The 20496-nt window shown below is 42.4% G+C and overlaps 1 protein-coding gene across 3 annotated transcripts in view; it reads left to right on the top strand.

Annotated features, from left to right (window-relative positions):
* Positions 1-19853, top strand: part of gsk3ba (glycogen synthase kinase 3 beta-a) — a 31695-nt gene extending 11842 nt beyond the window's left edge. Inside the window, exons 3-11 of one of the 3 annotated variants that reach the window (XM_080037792.1) lie at positions 5514-5597; positions 12026-12136; positions 12856-12986; positions 13350-13456; positions 13672-13769; positions 13886-13993; positions 15032-15218; positions 15681-15779; positions 16784-19853. In XM_080037792.1, the coding sequence (XP_079893918.1) occupies positions 5514-5597; positions 12026-12136; positions 12856-12986; positions 13350-13456; positions 13672-13769; positions 13886-13993; positions 15032-15218; positions 15681-15779; positions 16784-16854 (996 nt within the window). In that variant the 3' untranslated portion in view covers positions 16855-19853. Of the gene's footprint in view, positions 1-5513; positions 5598-12025; positions 12137-12855; positions 12987-13349; positions 13457-13671; positions 13770-13885; positions 13994-14969; positions 15219-15680; positions 15780-16783 lie in introns of those variants that run through there. The other 2 variants (XM_080037793.1, XR_013845123.1) reach the window with 2 other exon arrangements.
* The last annotated feature ends 643 nt before the right edge of the window (positions 19854-20496 follow it).

Genomic DNA, 20496 nt, shown 5'->3' on the forward strand with positions numbered 1-20496 from the left:
TTATTGGGGTCCCTACCAGCACACACAAGCTTCAAAAAAACAAATATGTCAGTTTCTTCTGGGATGCTTATTTCGAAAAAGGGGGATTTGAAGGTCTGTTCCAAAAAACACCGACTGATGACGAAATTGGTCGGTTTTCATTAACATAAATACTCCCACGGGAAAGCTCGCCAGAAACTCGGCAGTTGATTGGCAAATCAAGACGCCCCCGCAGGGTTCAACATAACTTTTTTTTCCTACTGGCCCGCCGGGCCAGTGGATCCGAGTTTTACTGGCCCCTTGTATATTTTCACTGGCCCTGCACACACTTTTTTTTTCTTCATAATTTAGTGTCAATAATTATAATACCTGTATTAGAAAAATAAAGAAAGATAACCAGATCTAAAGGGAATATCTATACTGTAACAGTATAGATATTCCCTTTAGATTTGGTTATTTTTCTTTTAGTTAATTATATGAAATGTTGATATTGCTCATACACATAATATAAAACCAGGCAAACATATTGAATTAGAAGCCTACAACTGAAAGTATGTTGAAAGAGTCGGCCAGTATTTTAAAGTCCAGTAGGCTAGTTTGATGGTTGTTTTTATTCTTGAATTTGGGCAGTTTAATGAATAGTTCACCTGCAGAAGTCATGTTCAAACATAAAAAAAAAATAAGAGATGAAGGTCTGATCATTCTTTGTGGTGTGGTAGGCTGTTTTTATTACTTTCTCTATATGCATTAGGGATGTGAATGTGTCGACCGAGTGACCGGTTTTCCACTTGCGCTCAAGTTGACTTTAAAAATAGAATAGAAATCCGAAAATCAGTGGGTTATGCCGTTTTTTTAATGGGAGATTTCACCGTGTATGTGAGTTCACGTCTGGTCGTGATCGCGCTGCAGGAGTGTCACTTCTCCATGAAGTGTCAGCTTCACATAAGAGTCCGGTGTGGGACCATTTTTTCAAACTATTGATAAAAAACAATGCAGTGCAAAATATGCAGCATAAGTTAAACGCTCATCTAAGACTATGACGTTAAATCACCTTAGAAACACACAATGCCTTCGTCCGATCACAGCAGCGTTTCACCGTGTGATCTCGCCAGCGTGTGAGCCGCCGCGCAGATGAACTGTGGTTTGTGGCTAAAATAATAACCGGGGATATTCTCCCCGTTAGCGATTTCAATGGGAAAGACTTCCGCGATCTGATTGAATGTCTCGAGCCTGAAAACACAGTGCCAAACTGCGCGACTATAGGAACTGTACAGTGAGCAGAGTCCCTCCGTTCGTTTCTGTCTACAACCGACACAATCACCGGAGACGCATTCACAGCGTTTAAATAACGCCTCTCATTTGTATTACCATTGGGGCTTGGATGCAAATACTGTAACTTTACGGCGGCAGATAAAGGAAAAGCGCAGTTATCATTTTCTGCACCTCAACCTCTGCTGTGGGAAGAAAGAAAGGGGGCAAAGCAAGTCGATTAATTTGTCGACTCGCAGGCGGACGGTAGGGTTGCACCCGAGAGTGCACCCGCTTGTTGCTCCGCCTGTCAAAACGCCCACGCATCGGTTGTCCACTGGCCTTTCATTAAAAAATATATTTTATATTAGGTTTATTATATTGAGTCTTAAATAAACACTGCTTTCATTCCGACTCTCAACGCGCATTTCAATGAACCATGATGTAGTCTACAAAAAGATACTGAACTGTGATTGGCCAGTCACTGGCCCGGGCGGGACAGTGACTGGCCAATCAACTTGCCCTGCATATGATTTTACTGGCCCCGGGCCATCGGGCTATACGTTATGTCGAACCCTGCCCCGTTGGTAACCACACACACCTGGAACTGCACCTGCTAATGCAACAACAGAGTAGAAGCAAGCTGCAGTGTTGGCTCATCCTCAAGCTACCATCACACCCCAGCCTCGAAGCAGACCGGGGCTGAATGGATTTACTTCATTTTGTGTTAGGCTATGCCCAGCAAAGGTTGGCAATCTAGTGTGATCTGCCGTTATACTGGAGTGTGGAGGAGATTGTGCCTGGAAGACTGAGAGACACCATCTCTCCTCTGGAAATGTAAGTAGTCCTATTTAAAAAAAAAAATAAAAATAAAAAAATCTGTCCGTTTATGAGTTCAATGTGTGTAATGTGCTTTGATTTATCCCTCCTATAATAACCAACGCCGACTGAAACGAGATAATGCAGCTGGATTAAGTAGTTAGCGTCAGCTTCCGCTAGCTTAACCGTTAGCTTTATGCTACGTTTAGATCTGTGAGTCTGTCCATGACAGCCCCTGTGTGAAAAACAGACGGGGAAACTGTACGGTGTGTTGGAAACTGAAGAGTATTTGTTTGTTGTTGACAGTGTGTAGTTATGCAAGCAGTCGTGGTACATGCAGCAGTAGGCCTATTACATCGCCAGTGTTTATGTACACTATAATAGACAGGAATAGCCTACTGTAAGTTGCCTCTGCTGCTGTTTGTTTCCTGTCCATTATATTTCAAAAAGCACACAGTATCTCTCAGAACTCGTTGCTCCTTGAGCAGGGGCTATACTGAACTTATTAGTAGCCCATCTTATTTAATAATCGAAGAAAAAATATAGTTTCATTAGTTTGTAGCTTTGCCATAACTACAGATGTATGATGTATATTTCAGTTAGGCTACATGATATAACATTGAATGTGTCATGTTTTACAGATATGAGTGACCTGACGGACCACACTATCAGTTCCATCAGAGGAGACTGTTCACTGGGTGGGACAGGTGGTCTTGTTCAGGGCCCACCAGCAACAACTGGACAGTTACATACAAGTTATGGCTTTGCTTCTGTTTGATATGTACACTTTATATTTCCATTTCACTGGCTATGAATAAACTGCTTTATTTTTAAGTATGGTTTTGGTCTTTTTAAAATGTAATGATACTGTTTTATAAGAAATCTTCAGAGAGATAAAGGGTTGAATTAAAAAACGTATAAGTCAATGCATGTAGATCAGTCAGAAAACTAGTCCAACATCCTGACTATGAAAATGTGAGTTTAAAGTAATCCTTTACTCCACGAAGCAAACAGTGACAGTTAGCAACACAATACATTTTTTAACAGTAAAACTTTATTATAAATGAGTGATCACAATACAAATGATACATTATCTATTAGATATTGAAAGGGTGTCAGATAATTTGCAGCTCTGACTAGACAGGAGTTTAGTGTACAAATATGTAAAGACTTGTTGACCTGTCAGCGATTCACTTAAAGGCCTACTTCACCGGTGGGAATATGAAGGTGTATTGAATTCTGAGATCCTATAGACCATAAAACACTCTATCTGCCTTTTCTCAGGCTAGGATGAACCAATTTCAATTTTTTTTGCACATTTATACTACATAGGATCTCAGAATTCAATACACCTTCATATTCCCACCGGTGAAGTAGGCCTTTAAGTAACATGCTAGCTAAACCTCTCGGCGCGTTGACTCATTGACTAGCATGCCAGTGTTCAATCTCATCCACAAGCAGCTCTGTAAAACCGTTGTGTGTGAGTGTGTCTTTGTGTAGGTGTAGTCAATTTTTTTTTTTTTTGGAAACTGGATGTGGTTTTGTCAGACAGTATTATCGGCAGTATACACTTCTTGCAGCCTGCAGTTGAGCTATCCTCTCGCTATGTCTGTCTCTGCTGGCTGTGCTGCTGCTGACACCCTGGAGGATGACAAGTCAGCAGGAATGACTGCAGTATAACAGGAGCCGGGGCAGGGCATTACTGAACAGCCTGTCTGCTCCTCCTCCATATGCTACCATCTTTTCTCACTCATAACAACACAGAGAAACACAGGCACATCCTCTAACACCCCCACTAAGCCACTGCAAGAGGACCAGGGCGTTCCGTGCAGTGCACAACACGCTGTGATGTCACTTCAGTGAGTGTGTGTGTGTGTGTGTGTGTCAGTGTGTGGTTGTGTGTGTGTTTGTCAGTGTGTGGTTGTGTTTAGGGTGAAAAAAGCAGCAGAAGGACTGTGGGAACCATTTGCAATTGCCCGTAAGTGAATTAGGCTGTGGGGATGGTCTCTACCAGGCTATTGAGCTACAAGATGCTGCTGCTAAGATGATGAGGTTTTGTTAAATGGGCAGGCGGCTTAAAATGAATCATAGGGGATTAAATCCTCCATAAAGTGGCAGAAAAGTGTGGAGGAACTGGACAGCATTGTATCTCCCTTCCTGACCAACATAGAGGGAACTCATTAGTCACCCAGTCAGTCAACCAGTGCCTATTTTTACTATTTTGTCAGCCATGTTTAGACAGTCACCTAGCCACCTCAACAGACAGTTGTCAATCAATCTCATAGCTATAGAGCTAGCTAAACATATTTCAAATTCATTGATTATAGTATGATTTAATCATAATCCATACATTTTTTTGAGTGGAATTACTGGTTCCATCTTCTCAGATGTGAATTTTTCGTAGTTTTCCTAATCTTCTATGATAAACTAGGAACTCTTCTCACTCTTATGACATTTGATTGTTTGAGGCCTGCGACTAACCATTAATTTTGTTACCTGTGAATCTGCCCGTTATTTTGTCACTTTCATTTTTGTGTCTATAAAGTACCAGCTCATACTGAAACGGCAAATCCACAAGAATTAAGGGCTGGAGCTAGAGCTTTATTTTTTATTTATTTTTCTCTGAATTGTTCTACATTCAGTCTCTACAGCGCATTCCGCACTCTCAAAATGTTACTCCAGCACTTCAGATCAATTCGACGCAAAACTCTGTGTTTAAAAGGAGGAGGAGGGGGGGGGGGGTCTAAGCTATAATGGAGCTGTTTAACCTTTATATAATGCAGGAATTCTTTCCCAACCCTGAGAATGTTGCAGTCCATATTCACAACAATTGTTCTGCATGGACACACTGTATATGAGTTTACCAGAGTGCTCGACCAGGGCTCAATGCTAACATTTTCTTCCAGTGGCCCTTTGAGAGCTCATAGCTCATCACGTTATAGGCCTCCCAAGTAAATATTTACTTCAAACGGTTATTTCCACAATTTTACTCTCTCACAAATGTCTTTGATGGGAACAGAAATGATCATTCCTCAAAGGAGCGAATGTCATCCAATGTATTTAACAATTTATTTGCATTCTTTCGCTGTAACCGCATCAAAATTTCTCCAAAAAACTGGATTCCGGACAAACCAGCAACATCAAGTGTATGGCCGTGACGTGTCTGACAACAAGATGATTGTGTCACTAGATGATCAGTGGCATGTGTGTGTGTTTTTCTGACATAAGACACTGGGATATCGCGTTTCTTTTGAAGCACTATTCTGTATTGCCATGATGCAGCCAGTACTGTTGAACCATGCTAGTAGTGACATGTAAACACAATCCACATTTAGAGTGAACTGTCCCTGAGTGTGCCGTGGTGGATCCAGTGGAAGGCTTTTCAAGGTCTCCAGGAGGTCCACAGACATGAGCAAGAAACTTTAAATCTAACGTGTCATCCATTGTTTTCTTTTGTGTGTGTTCAGAACCGCGAGCTGCAGATCATGAGGAAGTTGGACCACTGCAACATAGTCCGCCTGCGCTACTTCTTCTACTCCAGTGGAGATAAGGTCAGTTGGCCTAAGTGCCGTTGTTCTTCTTGTTCTTGTTCGGTCTGCATAATTAACTGTTGAGTAGGTGTGTAGAGTTTAGGCATTTTCCTTTTGCGGAATTTCGACTGCACCAAAATGAACCATTCTTCAGGCACTCTTAACGCAGAACAGAGATCAGGGTATATTAAACGTTTTTATTAAAGTCTACTATCAAATGTCTTTTCTTCACCACCATCTGAAAGGATATCACTGCATGTCGATCATTCAGATGAAACGAGAAACCCTTTTTCTGTTTATATAATGGGCCAACGTAGGAGTGCTGCGTATTAAGTCTTTAGTCTGTTAATGTCATTGTCCTCCTTTCGTCTATATTGTCAAATCTAAACAATGAATCCATTATTTGGGATATTACAGTTTAAATGTACTCCTCTCCATTTCCGGAAGAGAGGCTGAAAAGTTATTTCGCTCCTTGCTCTGCCTAAGTGCCCTTTTTATTTATCTTTAGTCCTCGCTTCTTCATCTTCTGCAGCACCTTGAGTTTTCCTGGGGCTTACTGCGTATTGAGTTTTTATTGAATTATTGAGTACAATAATTAAGCTTTCTTACATTTTCAAGACGTAGCATAATGACTAACAGCAAACACAATATGTTACATGTGTATGTGTTTGTACTTAAGCATTGTGCCAGTCTGTCTTTCCTTGTACCTTGATGCCTCTTTTTATATTCCCTTCATTGCCTTTTGACCTGCCTTCAGCTGCACCATCTCTCATCATATATGTCCCCTCCACATTGTGACAGGGAAGTCCCTCTGTCTGAATGTGGCTTATAGCCCAGTCTGGTAGTCTCCAAGGGACCTCTAATGGCCCACGGAGACAAACGGGCAGAGCTCCATGTGTCAAATATAGACGCACATGAACCTGGCACACACATGCTGCGTGGGGACTATACCCATGACTCGGCAGTTAGGAATGCTTCCATGTTGCACACCTAACGAGGCCAATGAGGGCTGTGGGGGGATTATAGGAGAGCGCTGATTGAGATGGTGGAGTGGGAGGTGAGACTTCTGAGCGATGGTGTGAGGGGAGGAGGGGGGGTTCTATTTGCCAGACTAGAGGGTGTCGGTTAATTATAGACCTGCTATAAGCTCCTCCCATTTCCCACCCATCTCTATTCTCTGGGAATCGCAGCTAATACTTGGTATACTGACACACTGACTTGTCACAGATGTCACCCTACACCTTCCCAACTTAACTTTTCCATTCAGACTTTAAAAAATATATATATACAGTCATATGAAAAAGTTTGGGACTCCCTTCTAATTTTGGGGATTTTTGTTCATCATTAGCTGGGATTTCAAAGAAGCAAATTCCTTTTGATATATGACATACCTTAGGGAAACAGAAGCAATTCAGCGGTGTCATTTTGTTTATTGGAATAATAGAAAATATGCAATAGGCATCATAACAAAATTTGACTGGTGCATACATTTGGGCACCCCAAAAGAAAAATGACATCAATACTTAGTTGAGCCTCCTTTTGCAAAAAATAACAGCCTCTAGATGCCTTCGGTAGCCTGTGATGAGTGTCCTGAATGGATCCTGGATGTAGGTATTTTGAACATTCTTACATACTAAAGCGATCCAGTTCAGTTAAATGTGATGGCTGCCGAGCATGGAAAGCCCGATTCAAATCATCCTATAGATTTTCGATGATATATTCAAGTCATTGGACTGCAACGGCCATATTAGAACATTATACTTTTCCCTCTGCAGGAATTTGAACTGTGTTAAGGGTCATTGTCTTGTTGGAATATCCAACCCCGGCGCAACTTCAACACTGTTACTGATGCTTGAACATTATCCTGAATAATCTGTTGAAACTGGGTTGAAATCATCCAACTATCAACTTTAACCAGGGCCCCAGTCCCTGAAGTGGCCACAGCATGACCAAATTTAACAGTAGGTAGCAGGGGTTTTTCTTGGAATGCAGTTTTCTTCTTTCGCCATGCAAAGCGCTTTTTATAAAGACCAAATAACTTAATTTTTGTCTCATCAGTCCAAAGCATTTTCTTCCAATATGAATCTGGCTTGTCTAAATGAGCTTTTGCATACTCCATGCAACTGTGGCGTGGACGCAGAAAGGGCTTCCTCCTCATCACCCGGCCATACAGATGTTTTGGTGCAAATTGCGCTGAATTGTTGAACGATGTACAGATACACAATCTGCAGCCAGATGTTCTTGCAAGTCTTTGGAGGTGATCTGTGGGTTGTGTGCAACCATTCTCACAATCCTCCACCTGTTTTTTTTTCTTGGTCTGCCATGCCTGGGTTTAACTACCACTGTGCCTGTGTCCTTCCATTTCCTGACAACGTTCCCTACAGTCGAAATTGACAATTGAAACCTTTGGGAAAGCTTCTTGTAGCCTTCCCCTAAACCATGACAATGAACAATCTTTGTCATTTCTATGAGGTTCAAGGCTTAACAACATAATCCAACCAACTTTGTATTTTAAAGTCATCAGTTTTACATGCTGTTACATGCATTAAAATCAACAAAACCACAAGGGTTCCTATATTTTTGCACAGCCAGTTTTTCACATTTTATTTTATTTTATACAACCAAATACTGCTTTTCAAAAAATCTTTGTTTGGAAAACATCCCAGTACTTAGCTGTTCCTGGTAAATTAAAGACATACCACTTTTATCTTTTTTTGTGTGAAAGCAGAGTCAATTATAATGCCGGCTGAGAGGGGTTCCCAAACTTTTTCATATGACTGTATATATAAATACCTTATTTTTCTTTTTTTACACCTTTTAAATCCCTTTCCCACCCTGTGTTCCTCTGAGCCTCTAAGCGTGTCACTCCAGGCTTATTATGGAGACTGGCACCGTGTTGTTGGTACCACCCACAGGGCCCAGGGTGAGCGGAGAGGGCTAGGGAAGTGGGCAAAAGGTGACCGAAAAGGAAAGGTTGGCGGATGGGTCCGATGGATGGATGACAGATGTGTAAAAAAGCTGAGGATGAGAAGAGGTCAGGTGTGTGACTGTGTGTAGGTGCTGTCGGTGTCCTAATGGGAGGGTACACGCTGTGTGCAGCTTTGTGAGGGTTCGGGCTACCGCTAGGGAAGCTGTCAGCATGTGCAAAGGTAGCCTTATGTAACTGCTGACTGCTGGCATGTGGCGTGCTTGACACACACAGTGTGCTTTTGCTTTTACCCTTTAACCGCTTGTATAATGCTGTTCAAACAGAAGGCCACTGGTCCACGATGCGTAGGCAGGCAGGCAAATAGCGCTTTGACTTTTACCTCTTCAAACTGTGTACTCCCAAATAAAGGGAGTGTAAAAGGTTTAGCTGACAAAGATTGCTGCTCAGACTCACTTCAGTTCAAGTGCACACAATCACACATTTGCTGTTAATAACTTCACTTAAAGGTCACCTATTATGCAAAATGCACTTTGCATGGTTGTTCAATGTTATGTGGGTCTAGAGACTCCCATAGTATGAGAAAAAACAACCCTCTCACTTTTTATCCTCCTCCAATTTCCTGAAAACCTGTGTTTAAAAACCCAGTCAGATTTCTCTCCACTGATGTTATAACACTAGAAGCCACGCCCCTCCCCCATTACCAACCTAACCTAGGACTACGTCCAACTGTAATAAGCACACCCACAGATGACCCAGTATCTAACGAGTATTAGATACCAGTATTGTGCTGGTGGGCGATATTTTGTTCAAAATGTATTTTATTCTCAACTTTTGTCACATGTATAACATTGACATAAATTATATGGATTAATAACACAATTCAGAGCTAAACAGCTAAATTATTTTCCCACGACCCAGAAACCAACCATTTCTCCTCTGCTGGACGTGTATATTGCCTGACCTCAGCTTTTCTGTCAGTGACTGTTCATGACTGGAGTTGTTTGAATGCATATACGTTTTTATTAAGGATGATGCAACAATATAAAAACACTATGAAAAACTATCGAGAGTAGATTTTGACACTGGGAAGAACAATATTTGCTCAAAGTAACTGTCTGGGGCAGAGTAGCATTTCCAGGATAGTCTGCATGTTGCACTTTACATGTGCACATATGCAGTGTTCAGAGAGAAGGGGCAAAAGTTGCTGTGTGGGCTTACAGCTTATTTTTGTCCCAAGGCCTAGTAGTTTAGTCTGTCCCTCACCATCCATATGAAGCTCTCTAGTGGCCTGTATGATACACGCACGCACGCACACACACACCACACACACACACACACACACACACACACACACACACATGCCAATAATGAGAAGACTGTGTTGCTTCTAGGTTACGAGGGCGGTCTGGCGTGCGGTAGAGCTCCAGGATTCTCCATGAAACAGTGAGACACACGTGCTAGTTTATAGCCACACCGGTGCCTGACTCATATCTGGATGCGGCCCCTGCACATTCTTTTCGACATACTCTTAGATCGCTAGTGCCAAGTTGCAACTGACTTCACTAGTTTGTGCCAAAGATAGATAATTCCCTCACTGTAAGTCAATCTACCTCTTTCTGTGACCCTGTGCCTGGATTTCACCGATTCATCAACACCGACTGTGGTGTAATTTATGTACACCACTACTTACTTACATGCTATACAAGGTAGCATATATGACTAGGAAGCACAAACCCACATGCTCATATATAAGCTACACTTGTGGAAACTGACATGCGAACTGTATAATACACGCTGATTAAGTCAATCACCTATCTCATTGTCAAAGTAGCACAGTGATTGATAGCTGAGCCAGTCGTTCAGGTGCAAGCTCAACAAATTAGAACCTGAATTATTAAGCCGGGAGTGTAGCAGGGAGCCAATCAGATCCCCCGCTTGGCCAACCATCTGGGAACAAGCCAAGGAAGTGGCTTTGTAGCGAGGCAGGAAGTGAGTCATTGCTGTTGCTAGGCTAAATATAGCTTCGGTGGCGCTAGCAGGAGGCGGAGCGGGGCCATCTAGTCGTCACAAACCTTATCAATGGGAGTTTTTGCTTGTGGAGAAATGATAGACACACACACACACGGCTACAGAAGAGAGGCACAGAGAGGGAGTGTGTTGGTGGTAATGCCAGTGATTGGAAGAGTGAGTAAACCAAGCTACTCTTGTCTGAGAGCTGTTTGGGAAATGCTGCTCATCATGTGTGGTATCTGTGTCCATGCGCGCACTGTTTCCCTTTATTTCACTGTATATGTCTCTAATCGTCTGAGTGTGAGCGGAAGACAATTATATTTCAATATCAGTGCAAAGCCAGCAATGGAGCTGACAAAATTGTACCACACACAGTCTGTCTGTCTGGGAGCTCTTTGTGGGCTGAGCTCTCTGGTTGTGCTTCACAGACCTGCAGGCAGCCAGTGCTTTCCACCAATAACAGGTTGAAGAGAGGAGGCAAAGGAGGATGGACACTCAGTCAGAAGGGAGAGAATCATTGAATTCATGTGAGCTAGGAACCGTGTCACATTACCCCAAGGCAGTATGTCTCACAGCCAGGTGTGTGTCGAATTGTTGGACACCAGTCAGTGACACTATTAATTAGATGAGGCACTAGATGTTCACTTCCCCACTGGTGATGTCAAGCTCTTCAGTACTGTCCTCTCATCAAACAATTAAGTGACCAATTAAGTTATTTTCATGTGCCAGTTTGACTCCAAACCAAGTTTTGCTCCTGTGTGGCATGAAGACTCAGCTGTTCCGCCTAACTAAACCATCAGGGAGAGACAGTCGAGCTGTGAATGCATGGATGGATGGATATGTGAGCGAGTTCCTGCTTTTGTATCCAAACACATTTACATACCGTTTTGTTTTTAGTACTATCAATAAGCATATATAAGTCTCAACTTGTAGCACACAATGCCTGATGGATTTACAAGAAACACTGCAGATGACCCGGTGCAGGCATACTTAGTCAGAATCAAAGGAAAGGGGAAGTGCTAGAATAATTTTGAACGGAGTTGCCTCAGATAAAGCATCTTTTCCAGTGTCGGCATGCACCAGAGTAGAACGTGCTTAGGCCCGCCCCTCCATCACGGGCCTCGTCCAATCATCATATGAGGAAATTATGTCATGGTCTTCGGCCACTGTTAGGAGTTCATGCCGTCATGATGTGTGCTTCTTCCTGCCCTCGGGGGAAAAGTTGGATACAAAGAATCCCCAGTTAGACTGCCAAAAACACATCAGTTACATCAGCTCACAAACATCTTCTTTCATTAGGGAAAGATGAATCACAGTTACGGATAAAGACCCAAAGAGGGACAAGAAAGAGGACATATTGGGCAGCTGGCAGGTGCATGGATGCTTGCAATGTTGGGAATTGCAAGGATTTGGGGGTATACTCCAATGGGGTGTGTGTGTGTGTGTGTGTGTGTGTGTGTGTGTGTGTGATGTTTGACATATTGTCTTTTTCTTTGCTTATCTCCAACAGAAAGATGAAGTGTATCTGAATTTGGTTCTGGATTACGTTCCTGAGACTGTCTACAGAGTGGCCAGACACTACAGCAGAGCCAAGCAGACTCTGCCCATGGTCTATGTCAAGGTAAATAAGTGCCTGTGCGTGTTTTGTGCATGCAACCATCATGGCAGGAAGTGATGTGCTCCACTTTGTCAACAAGACTACAATTAGCACCAGCACTATCTCAGTATGCTGCCATGATATTTTTCTAATGATTTATTCAGACTTAAAAAAGGAAATAATTATGTAAATATTAAATTTATATATTAAGGAAGTAAAGGAAAATTAAGTAATATTAAGAATATTAAGGAAATATCAAAATATGTTGCCTGTTTTTGTCTATAAATATGTGCTAGTTTAAAAGAGTTAAATGGCTAAATTCACCAAGTTTATGATCAACTCTGAGGAAATAAACAGGCCTTGCAGTAGCAAATAATTTTTATATATAGTTGATCTCTATAAGGCCTTGTTAGCAAGGTTCAGGAGTTTGAGGAGGCAACTTGAGACGTTATCGTGTAAATGATCAAATGTTTTGTTCTGGCCCGGGCTGATACCGAGTCTTGAGTGTTTGTATCCATACTTAGACCTTGCAATAAACAACTGAGCTCTCTGTAACCCGTGTGTGTGTGTGTGTGTGTGTGTGTGTGTGTGTGTGTGTGTGTGTGTGTGTGTGTGTGTGTGTGTGTGTGTGTGTGTGTGTGTGTGTGTGTGTGTGTGTGTGTGTGTGTGTGTGTGTGTGTGTGTGTGTGTGTGTGTGTGTGTGTGTGTGTGTGTGTGTGTGTGTGTGTCTGTGTCTGTGTTAGTTGTACATGTACCAGCTGTTCAGGAGCCTGGCCTATATCCATTCGTTTGGGATCTGTCATCGGGACATCAAGCCCCAGAATCTGCTGCTGGATCCCGAGACTGCCGTCCTCAAGCTCTGCGACTTCGGCAGGTGAGAAACAGTAACAGTGTTTTATCAAGTGCTGACAGCGGTGACTATTTTTTTTTTAAATTGGCATTTAAAGATATAGTTTGACATTTTGTAGTGAAATATGAGTTTTCGATTTCTGTCAGAGACTGTGAAGCAACAGCTAGGCTTAGCTTAGCTTTTCTAAGCATCTAGAGCCTCCAGAACGTTATACATTTTCCCCAGTAACACCGATACATGTTTTTACTCTTTTTTTTTAAGGGATTTAAGACAAACTAAATATCATGCTAATTGATTTTCTTCAGCTTGACATGTTCCCCCTTTTGGACTAAAATACCAGCCGGGTACAGCGATGGTGATGGTTATGTGCTCTGATTGTGTGTGCAGTGCTAAGCAGCTGGTCCGCGGAGAGCCCAATGTGTCCTACATCTGCTCTCGTTACTATCGAGCCCCCGAGCTCATCTTTGGTGCCACTGACTACACCTCCAGCATAGGTAGGCTGACTCTAGCTATCACCGTCAACATTTGCCCTTAAGCCACCTGATGAGCTTAACATTTATTTAGTATGCGGACAAATAGAATATTGTCAGATCTGTGACAGTTCTGTGTTATTTGCAGCTCATCCCGACAGTGCAGTTGACTATGTTCATCTCTGCCCTGCTTGTGTCTGACTTGTTTCCTCTTGGTGACCTTCCTTTTCCCTTTTTAGATGTGTGGTCAGCTGGCTGCGTGCTGGCAGAGCTGTTGCTAGGACAACCAATCTTCCCCGGTGACAGCGGAGTGGATCAATTGGTCGAAATTATTAAGGTAATGACGGACTGGGACTGCTCCACATGGTATAGAAGTCTTCATATACGATACTAAGTACTTTTTATTGAAGTTAGAGGCATAACATAGGGTTCCATGTGTCCTGTTCTGTCCAGGTTCTCGGCACCCCAACCCGAGAGCAGATCCGCGAGATGAACCCAAACTACACCGAGTTCAAATTTCCCCAGATCAAGGCACATCCTTGGACTAAGGTGAGTCAACAGGTACAACAGCCCTTTTACTTCTCTAAATCCACCACAACGGCATTCATTGTCTTCATGCTCATGCCATCCCAATCCCCAAACCTGCATGCCCTCCATTTGCCACCCATCCTTCCTCATCACACCCACCCGACCGAGCGGCATGATATTACGAAGAAAAGAAAATGCAATTTCCAAGTCGTCAGATAGCTGGCATACATACATACATGGTTTTCCTCCAAACGATTTGAGAATGAAAAGGTAGCTACGGTCATATTTACAGAGTTGATATTAGCTGAAGAATTTTCAGCTGTTTGTCACAAATATCTATAAAATATTTTCAAATCCAGTTGATTAAACTGAAAATATCTATCAAGCTACCCGTCAACAGCAGCATGCTATATTATTATCTCTTTGTTTATACATTTTAGAGTGAGTTCAACACAGCTAGGGGTAAAGAAATTACTATATACTGTATTTATTTGGCAAATGCTTTTGACTGGCTGTTAAACATGTCTCTGACTAACTGTTTAAAATGTTTTAAAGAGTCCACCATGCTCATTCGGCCCTTACTCTGACAGGTCAACATGCTTTTAACTAACAGTCACCTTTCTGTACATGTTTAAAGTCGCAGGGAAATTAAACAGATGGGAAACAGTCAAGGGACATTCTCTCTTCCTGCAGCTCCACCCACAGCTCTTGCATTGGATAACAGAGTCATCCAATCAGCAGGCAGCGGGCAGGTCCTCCTGTTGGCCTCTAAGGCGCCCTCTTGTGGTCGCTCTCTGCAACTGCTTTCAGTCAATACCACTTTTCACCGTTGCAGCAATCACAGCCATCCATTCATTGATTCGTACCACGCATACATACAAACTATCACATTTGAATGAGTCCAGTCGGTTTCATGAAGCACACTGAAGATAGTTTGGAGGACACACGTTCATTTTATGTGTGTGTGTTTGTGTAAACAACTTTGAAATGATCTTCTTTTGTTTGACAGCAGCACTGGAGAATAGACTTCACCACTGTTGACGTCTGTCTGTGTGTCTGGTTGATGTTCAGGTGTTCCGGCCGCGTACCCCTCCGGAGGCCATTGCCCTGTGCTCCCGTCTGCTGGAGTACACGCCCACGGCCCGCCTCACCCCGCTAGAGGCCTGCGCACACTCCTTCTTTGACGAGCTGCGCGACCCCAACGTCAAACTGCCCAACGGCAGGGAGAAGCCCTCCCTCTTCAATTTCACCACCCAGGGTATGCACACACACACACACACACACACACACACACGCACACGCACACGCACACAGACGCCCGCGCGCACACACACACACACACACACACACAAGACACACACACACACACACACAGACATATGTAACTCAAATCAGAAACTGTTCCCATAAGGATTTGAAGAATTTAAAATGTCATGAAAAATTCTTGCAGAAAACGTTTTTTTGTTTTTTATATTGACATGCAAATGATTCAACTATCTGAAACCAAAACCCTGGCTGTAGTCACAGTCCAAAACACAAAAATTATTTGATTTATACAAAATATACATTTTCTTTTCTTTGACTCGCCGTTTAATGGACTAATGGCCTTTTTCTAAAAAGAGTGATTCCATACACTTTGTACCTAATACCCTATGTGTTTAAAATTGACTGAAAATGATCTCATGCGTCATCTATCTTTTTTTTTTTCTTCTTCTTTCAGAGTTATCCAGTAATCCCTCTTTGGCCTCCATACTCATCCCTGCCCACGCTCGCAACCAGGCCACTGCCTCTACCCCAACCAACGCCTCTGCCACCACAGGTCAGAGCCACACACTACTCACATGGCCCCCAAGTTAGAACCGCTGTGTTGGGACGCTGCTCATTTGAAATGCATAGTAAAGCTTATATAGTGCTTTCCCCTGGGTTTTCACAGGCTTTACGTTGTTCATTTACCCATTCACACACACATTCATACACCGATAGGAGCAGCTACCATGCAGGGTGCAAGCCAACTATTCGGAGCACACACATTTAAGTTACTGCTTTGATGAGAGAGAGTTTACTGCTTACCCTTTTCACATTTACACCTGTGAGCTGTGCAGTAAACCTGTAGCCGGTCACTGAGCAGCAGGATGTAAGGGCTATAGCTCATTAACTTGGACTCATAGCAGTAAATGATAGACATTCATTTTTCACTTTCTCTGTCTATACATGTGCATTTAAAAAAAATAGAATATCATGGAAAAGTTCATAAGTGCAATTTTCATATGTTTTTCATTTTGACGATTATGGCTTACAGCTCATGGAATGAAAAATCCACTATCTCAAAATATATGAATATTACATCAAACCAATCAAAAAAAGATGTATGTGGGGTGCGCATGGTGTAGTGTAGTGGTTAGAGCGTCCCCCATTTGGCTCAGTACATGCAGAAGACTCTGGTTCAAATCCGACTCGTGGTCAGTTCTCTGCATGTCATTCGCCCCATTTCATCTCTGTCTTTCTGCACTATAAACAAAGCATTGAAAATGCCCAAAAATAATCTCTAAAAAAAACTGATTTATAATACAGAAATGTTGACCTTCTGAAAAGTAGGTTTATTCTAGATTCATTTCACTTCATGTTTAATGAATCTAGAATATATGAAAGTTTCACTTTTTGAAGGAAATTATGGGGAAAAAAAAGATCTTTTTGATGCACCTGTATATTCCCGGTCTTTGAGCATGCTGTTGAGGGAGTTTACTGAAGAGCACATGCCTTTTACTCATCACTCGTTTTTGTGTAATTGCCTGTAAATGAATCCTCTGCTCTTCCAATCCATAGATGGCAGCAGCACAGAGCGAGGTCCCAGCACCACCATCGCCTCTGCCTCGGCCTCCAACTCCACCTCCTGAGCCCCAGGACCCAGCCGCCCGCCCTGCTCTCAGCCCCACAGGCCTCTCCCTCTGCTCTGCTCTGCCCCTGCTCTCCTCCCTGACAGCAGCGGAGCCAGGCTGACGCAGGCCGGGTTCAACAGCTAACCAACAGCCCCCATGCCTCCACCACAAACCAATCATCCCCCCAAGTCTGCCTCTCTTCTGACTGGCCCTCTTCATCCAGCTGTTTGAACTCATCAAGACATCTCTATGCGACCCTTTCAACGGGAAGTAAATTGCAGGGCCAGAGGTGTTGTCGACTGTACCGATGATAGAAGTACACTGTACACTTATACATAATGCTAGCCTGTTAATGTTTGTAAGAGGACAATCTGTTGGAAAAGTCCTAAGCTGTTCCCCTTGGCCCTCTCCCTATATCTGGCCTTCCCTTCAACCCCTGGCCGACCCCTACCCCCTCCCCCCCTTTGGTTCCTCCTGTAGTGCATGGCCTGAGTATGGTTAGGATCACCCGGGGGTCCCCTAACCCTCCCACCTCCACTTCCACAGACAAGGCATGAGGCTCACGCACGGGTACACACACATACACACTCATAAACGCATACACAAACACACACGCACACATCCTCACACACGGATGCATGATGATCCTGATGTATGTGGAAAGAAGCAGTCCAATTGCGAGGGGGGTTAACGTTTGGATTTTTTTTTTCTTTATTTCTTTGCCTGGGGTTTTTTTTTTTTTTTTTTAATGGTTAGCAAGCTGTTTTACTCAACCTTGTTTTTAAGTTTTGTTTTGTACTCCTGGGCAGATGTGTTTTGGATTGCCATGTGCGATGGATGTGACATGTATCTGGTCCTGTGTGCTTGTATAATATATACATACAATACAAAACAAACACGCATACATACAGTTTATATATTACTTTTCCTTATGTATAAAAAGTATATATAGATATATGTATATTAACTACAATGGTTCAGAAATCATTTATGGTGAGCTCATATCTGGCAGAGCAGTGGCAATATTTGCCGCTGCCTAAAGACAATAGATCTAGATAAGGTGGTGTTTTGTTTCTTTTGCTGGAGTGTTGTAAGATTCCAGCATTCACTTCCCTGCTCTCATGTGTTGTTTGTATTAAGGCTGTAGGTGGATTTAGGGCATTGCTCTATTCCCTTGTGTCTCTGTCCCGACTCTGTCTGTAACAGTGTTTCTGTGACAGTGCAGTGTCAAGACAAAAACCTCTTCCGCTTTCTCTCCGTCTCTGTAAAGAACTCGAGATGTTTTTCTTGACAATGTTTTTTTCTTTCCTCGACTCCTAGAGAATTCTCTGCTGCGGTTCTCCGCGCCACGTGTCATGACCACTGACTGAAGTGTTAGCCTAGCGATCTCTCTCTCCTCCACCCGCCGCACATAGAGCCACTCGGTACAGTCTGTCCAAGCATCTTATTTACAGAGAAATACTCACTACATTTAAAAAAAAAAAAAAAAAAAAGAAGAGAAGAGAAGAGAGTAAAAGAAAAAATCTGAATTTGTATATACAGTATAAATGCTCCTCACCAAAATTCTGCCTTGTATGTTGTTTTTTTTATGTTATGTTGATTTTTCTTTTCTCTTTTTCATGTTGTGTTCAAGGTATGTATATATGCAGACCCATGTACTGTTTATGAGCAAAAACAAAGATGGCAAAGGGTAGGGGAAAAAACTAAAAAGTTGGGAAAAAACGAAAAAGTTAAAAAAAAACAATCAGGATAAAACTGATGTTTATGGATATTGTATGCGAAGATGATAATGATGATGATGATCAGCTTTATCCAGCCATATGTTCAATCTTACCTGTACAGTACAGTAGATGACAGCTGTATTATTGTAACAAGAACTAGTCATGTATAGTGTAACTATAGTTTGGAGTGCCTTTGCTTTCATACACCTTCGCCTTGTTCCCCATCCACCCCCTCCCCCCCACACACTCACCCAGCCCCCGCCATCACCCCCACACCCTCCTCCTTGATATTGTGACTCTCCCTTCGGTGCTGTTGAATGTCCTGCTATCCTTCAACAAACTCAAACATGCACCCACATTCTTTCCACTCGCACTCACTTTCCCCCCTTCATTGCACACTTAATGTAATATACAGACATTATTAATTTTAAGGATACTTTCCTTAACTGAAGATACAGTAGACAAGTGTTTATTTTTTTCAATGTTTATCTTGGACACATGCACGCACAAACATGTATACCACAGTCATGGCACAGACTCCGGGGGACATGAAGTTAGGAGGGGGGGGGGGGGGGGGGGGTGGATGGATGGATGGATGGCAACATGGGGGTAAAAAAGCCTCACATACTGTATACAATACAATACAGTACAGTTTATGTATAACTCGGTGTTGGTTCTGTTACCAAAGCCAAACTTAAGACGTAGTTGTGATGAGCCATCCTCAGAGGCAGCCCTGTCTCTCTATCTCTCTCTCTGGATATGTTGTTGTTTCTTTGTCCTCTTTGCTTGTTCTCCTCCCTGTCTGCGTATCCGGTGAGAGTTCAGTAGCACCCAAGGGGATCGAGTCATGTAGCCTTTTCTCCTGCCTCCTGCTTGCTCTGTAATTTTGCATTCATGAACGTGTTGCTACCACCGAGACGGTTCAACCACCTCACCCCCCCCCCCCCTCAGCTCCAGTTCAATGAAAGGTTACCAAAAAAGAAGACAAGCAAGTATATATGCTAGTATAATAGCGTACACTAGCATATGCACTAGCTTAATGCGCTAACTGGGGTTAAAGAAAAGAAAACTCATAGAAAATGCTACAAAAACAACCTGTATAACAGTACTACTACTTGAATGCCTCTGTTTGTGACTGAAATGTTTATTTCTTTTAGTTTTTTTTGTTTGTTTCTCTTTTGTTCTGTGAAGGTATGCTAAATGTGCACCTCTGTAAATATTCCCTCTGCGTGCTCTGAGGAATAGTTCCCTGGTACTGTAATTTGCATTAAATAAAGAGTAGGATAGCCTGGAAATGATCAAGCTTTTTGTCTGCTCTACTTATTTTAGTGAGTGTGCTGTTGTCTCTTCACTTTGCCCGACATGTTTACTTTTGGAATTTAAAAAATGTAGCCTAACAGAAATCTTAATAGGTTGTCCTCTGTGTTTTCTGTTAGCAGTATGGCATTTAGTAAATGTTGATATGGACAGTTTCACTTGTAGGCTACAAGTGAAGTTGCAGGGGAAATATCTCCTATATCTTATATAAAGCTTCCTTTTGCTTATCTCAATATATTGAAACTAATATAATGTTGGATAATTAATTATAGATGTCCCTAGGACCGCTATGTGCTCATTCAGTGATGGCTTTAAAATATATTAATTCTATACAGTATGCACTCAAAACTAATCACTATCACTATAGTGTACTGTTGTAGCATTTTGTAAACCATATTATCAACATATTTGATCATTTTATAGTGACAGGAAATTATACAATCAGATGTCAAAACACTGAATAATAGAAACCAGCTTAGAATCAGTAAGTTATGGTAAATGGACACAGCCATTGTTGTAGTCAGTACTTGACATTTAACACTTTGTAGTCTAAACTAACTGAGCCAGCAAAGCTCAGCACAAAGCGTCCATGTCCTACTTTTCTGACTGAAGGTCAATGTTG

This window comes from Ammodytes marinus (assembly GCF_949987685.1).
Source record: "Ammodytes marinus genome assembly, chromosome: 12".
In the NCBI taxonomy this organism is placed as follows: Eukaryota; Metazoa; Chordata; class Actinopteri; order Uranoscopiformes; family Ammodytidae; genus Ammodytes; species Ammodytes marinus.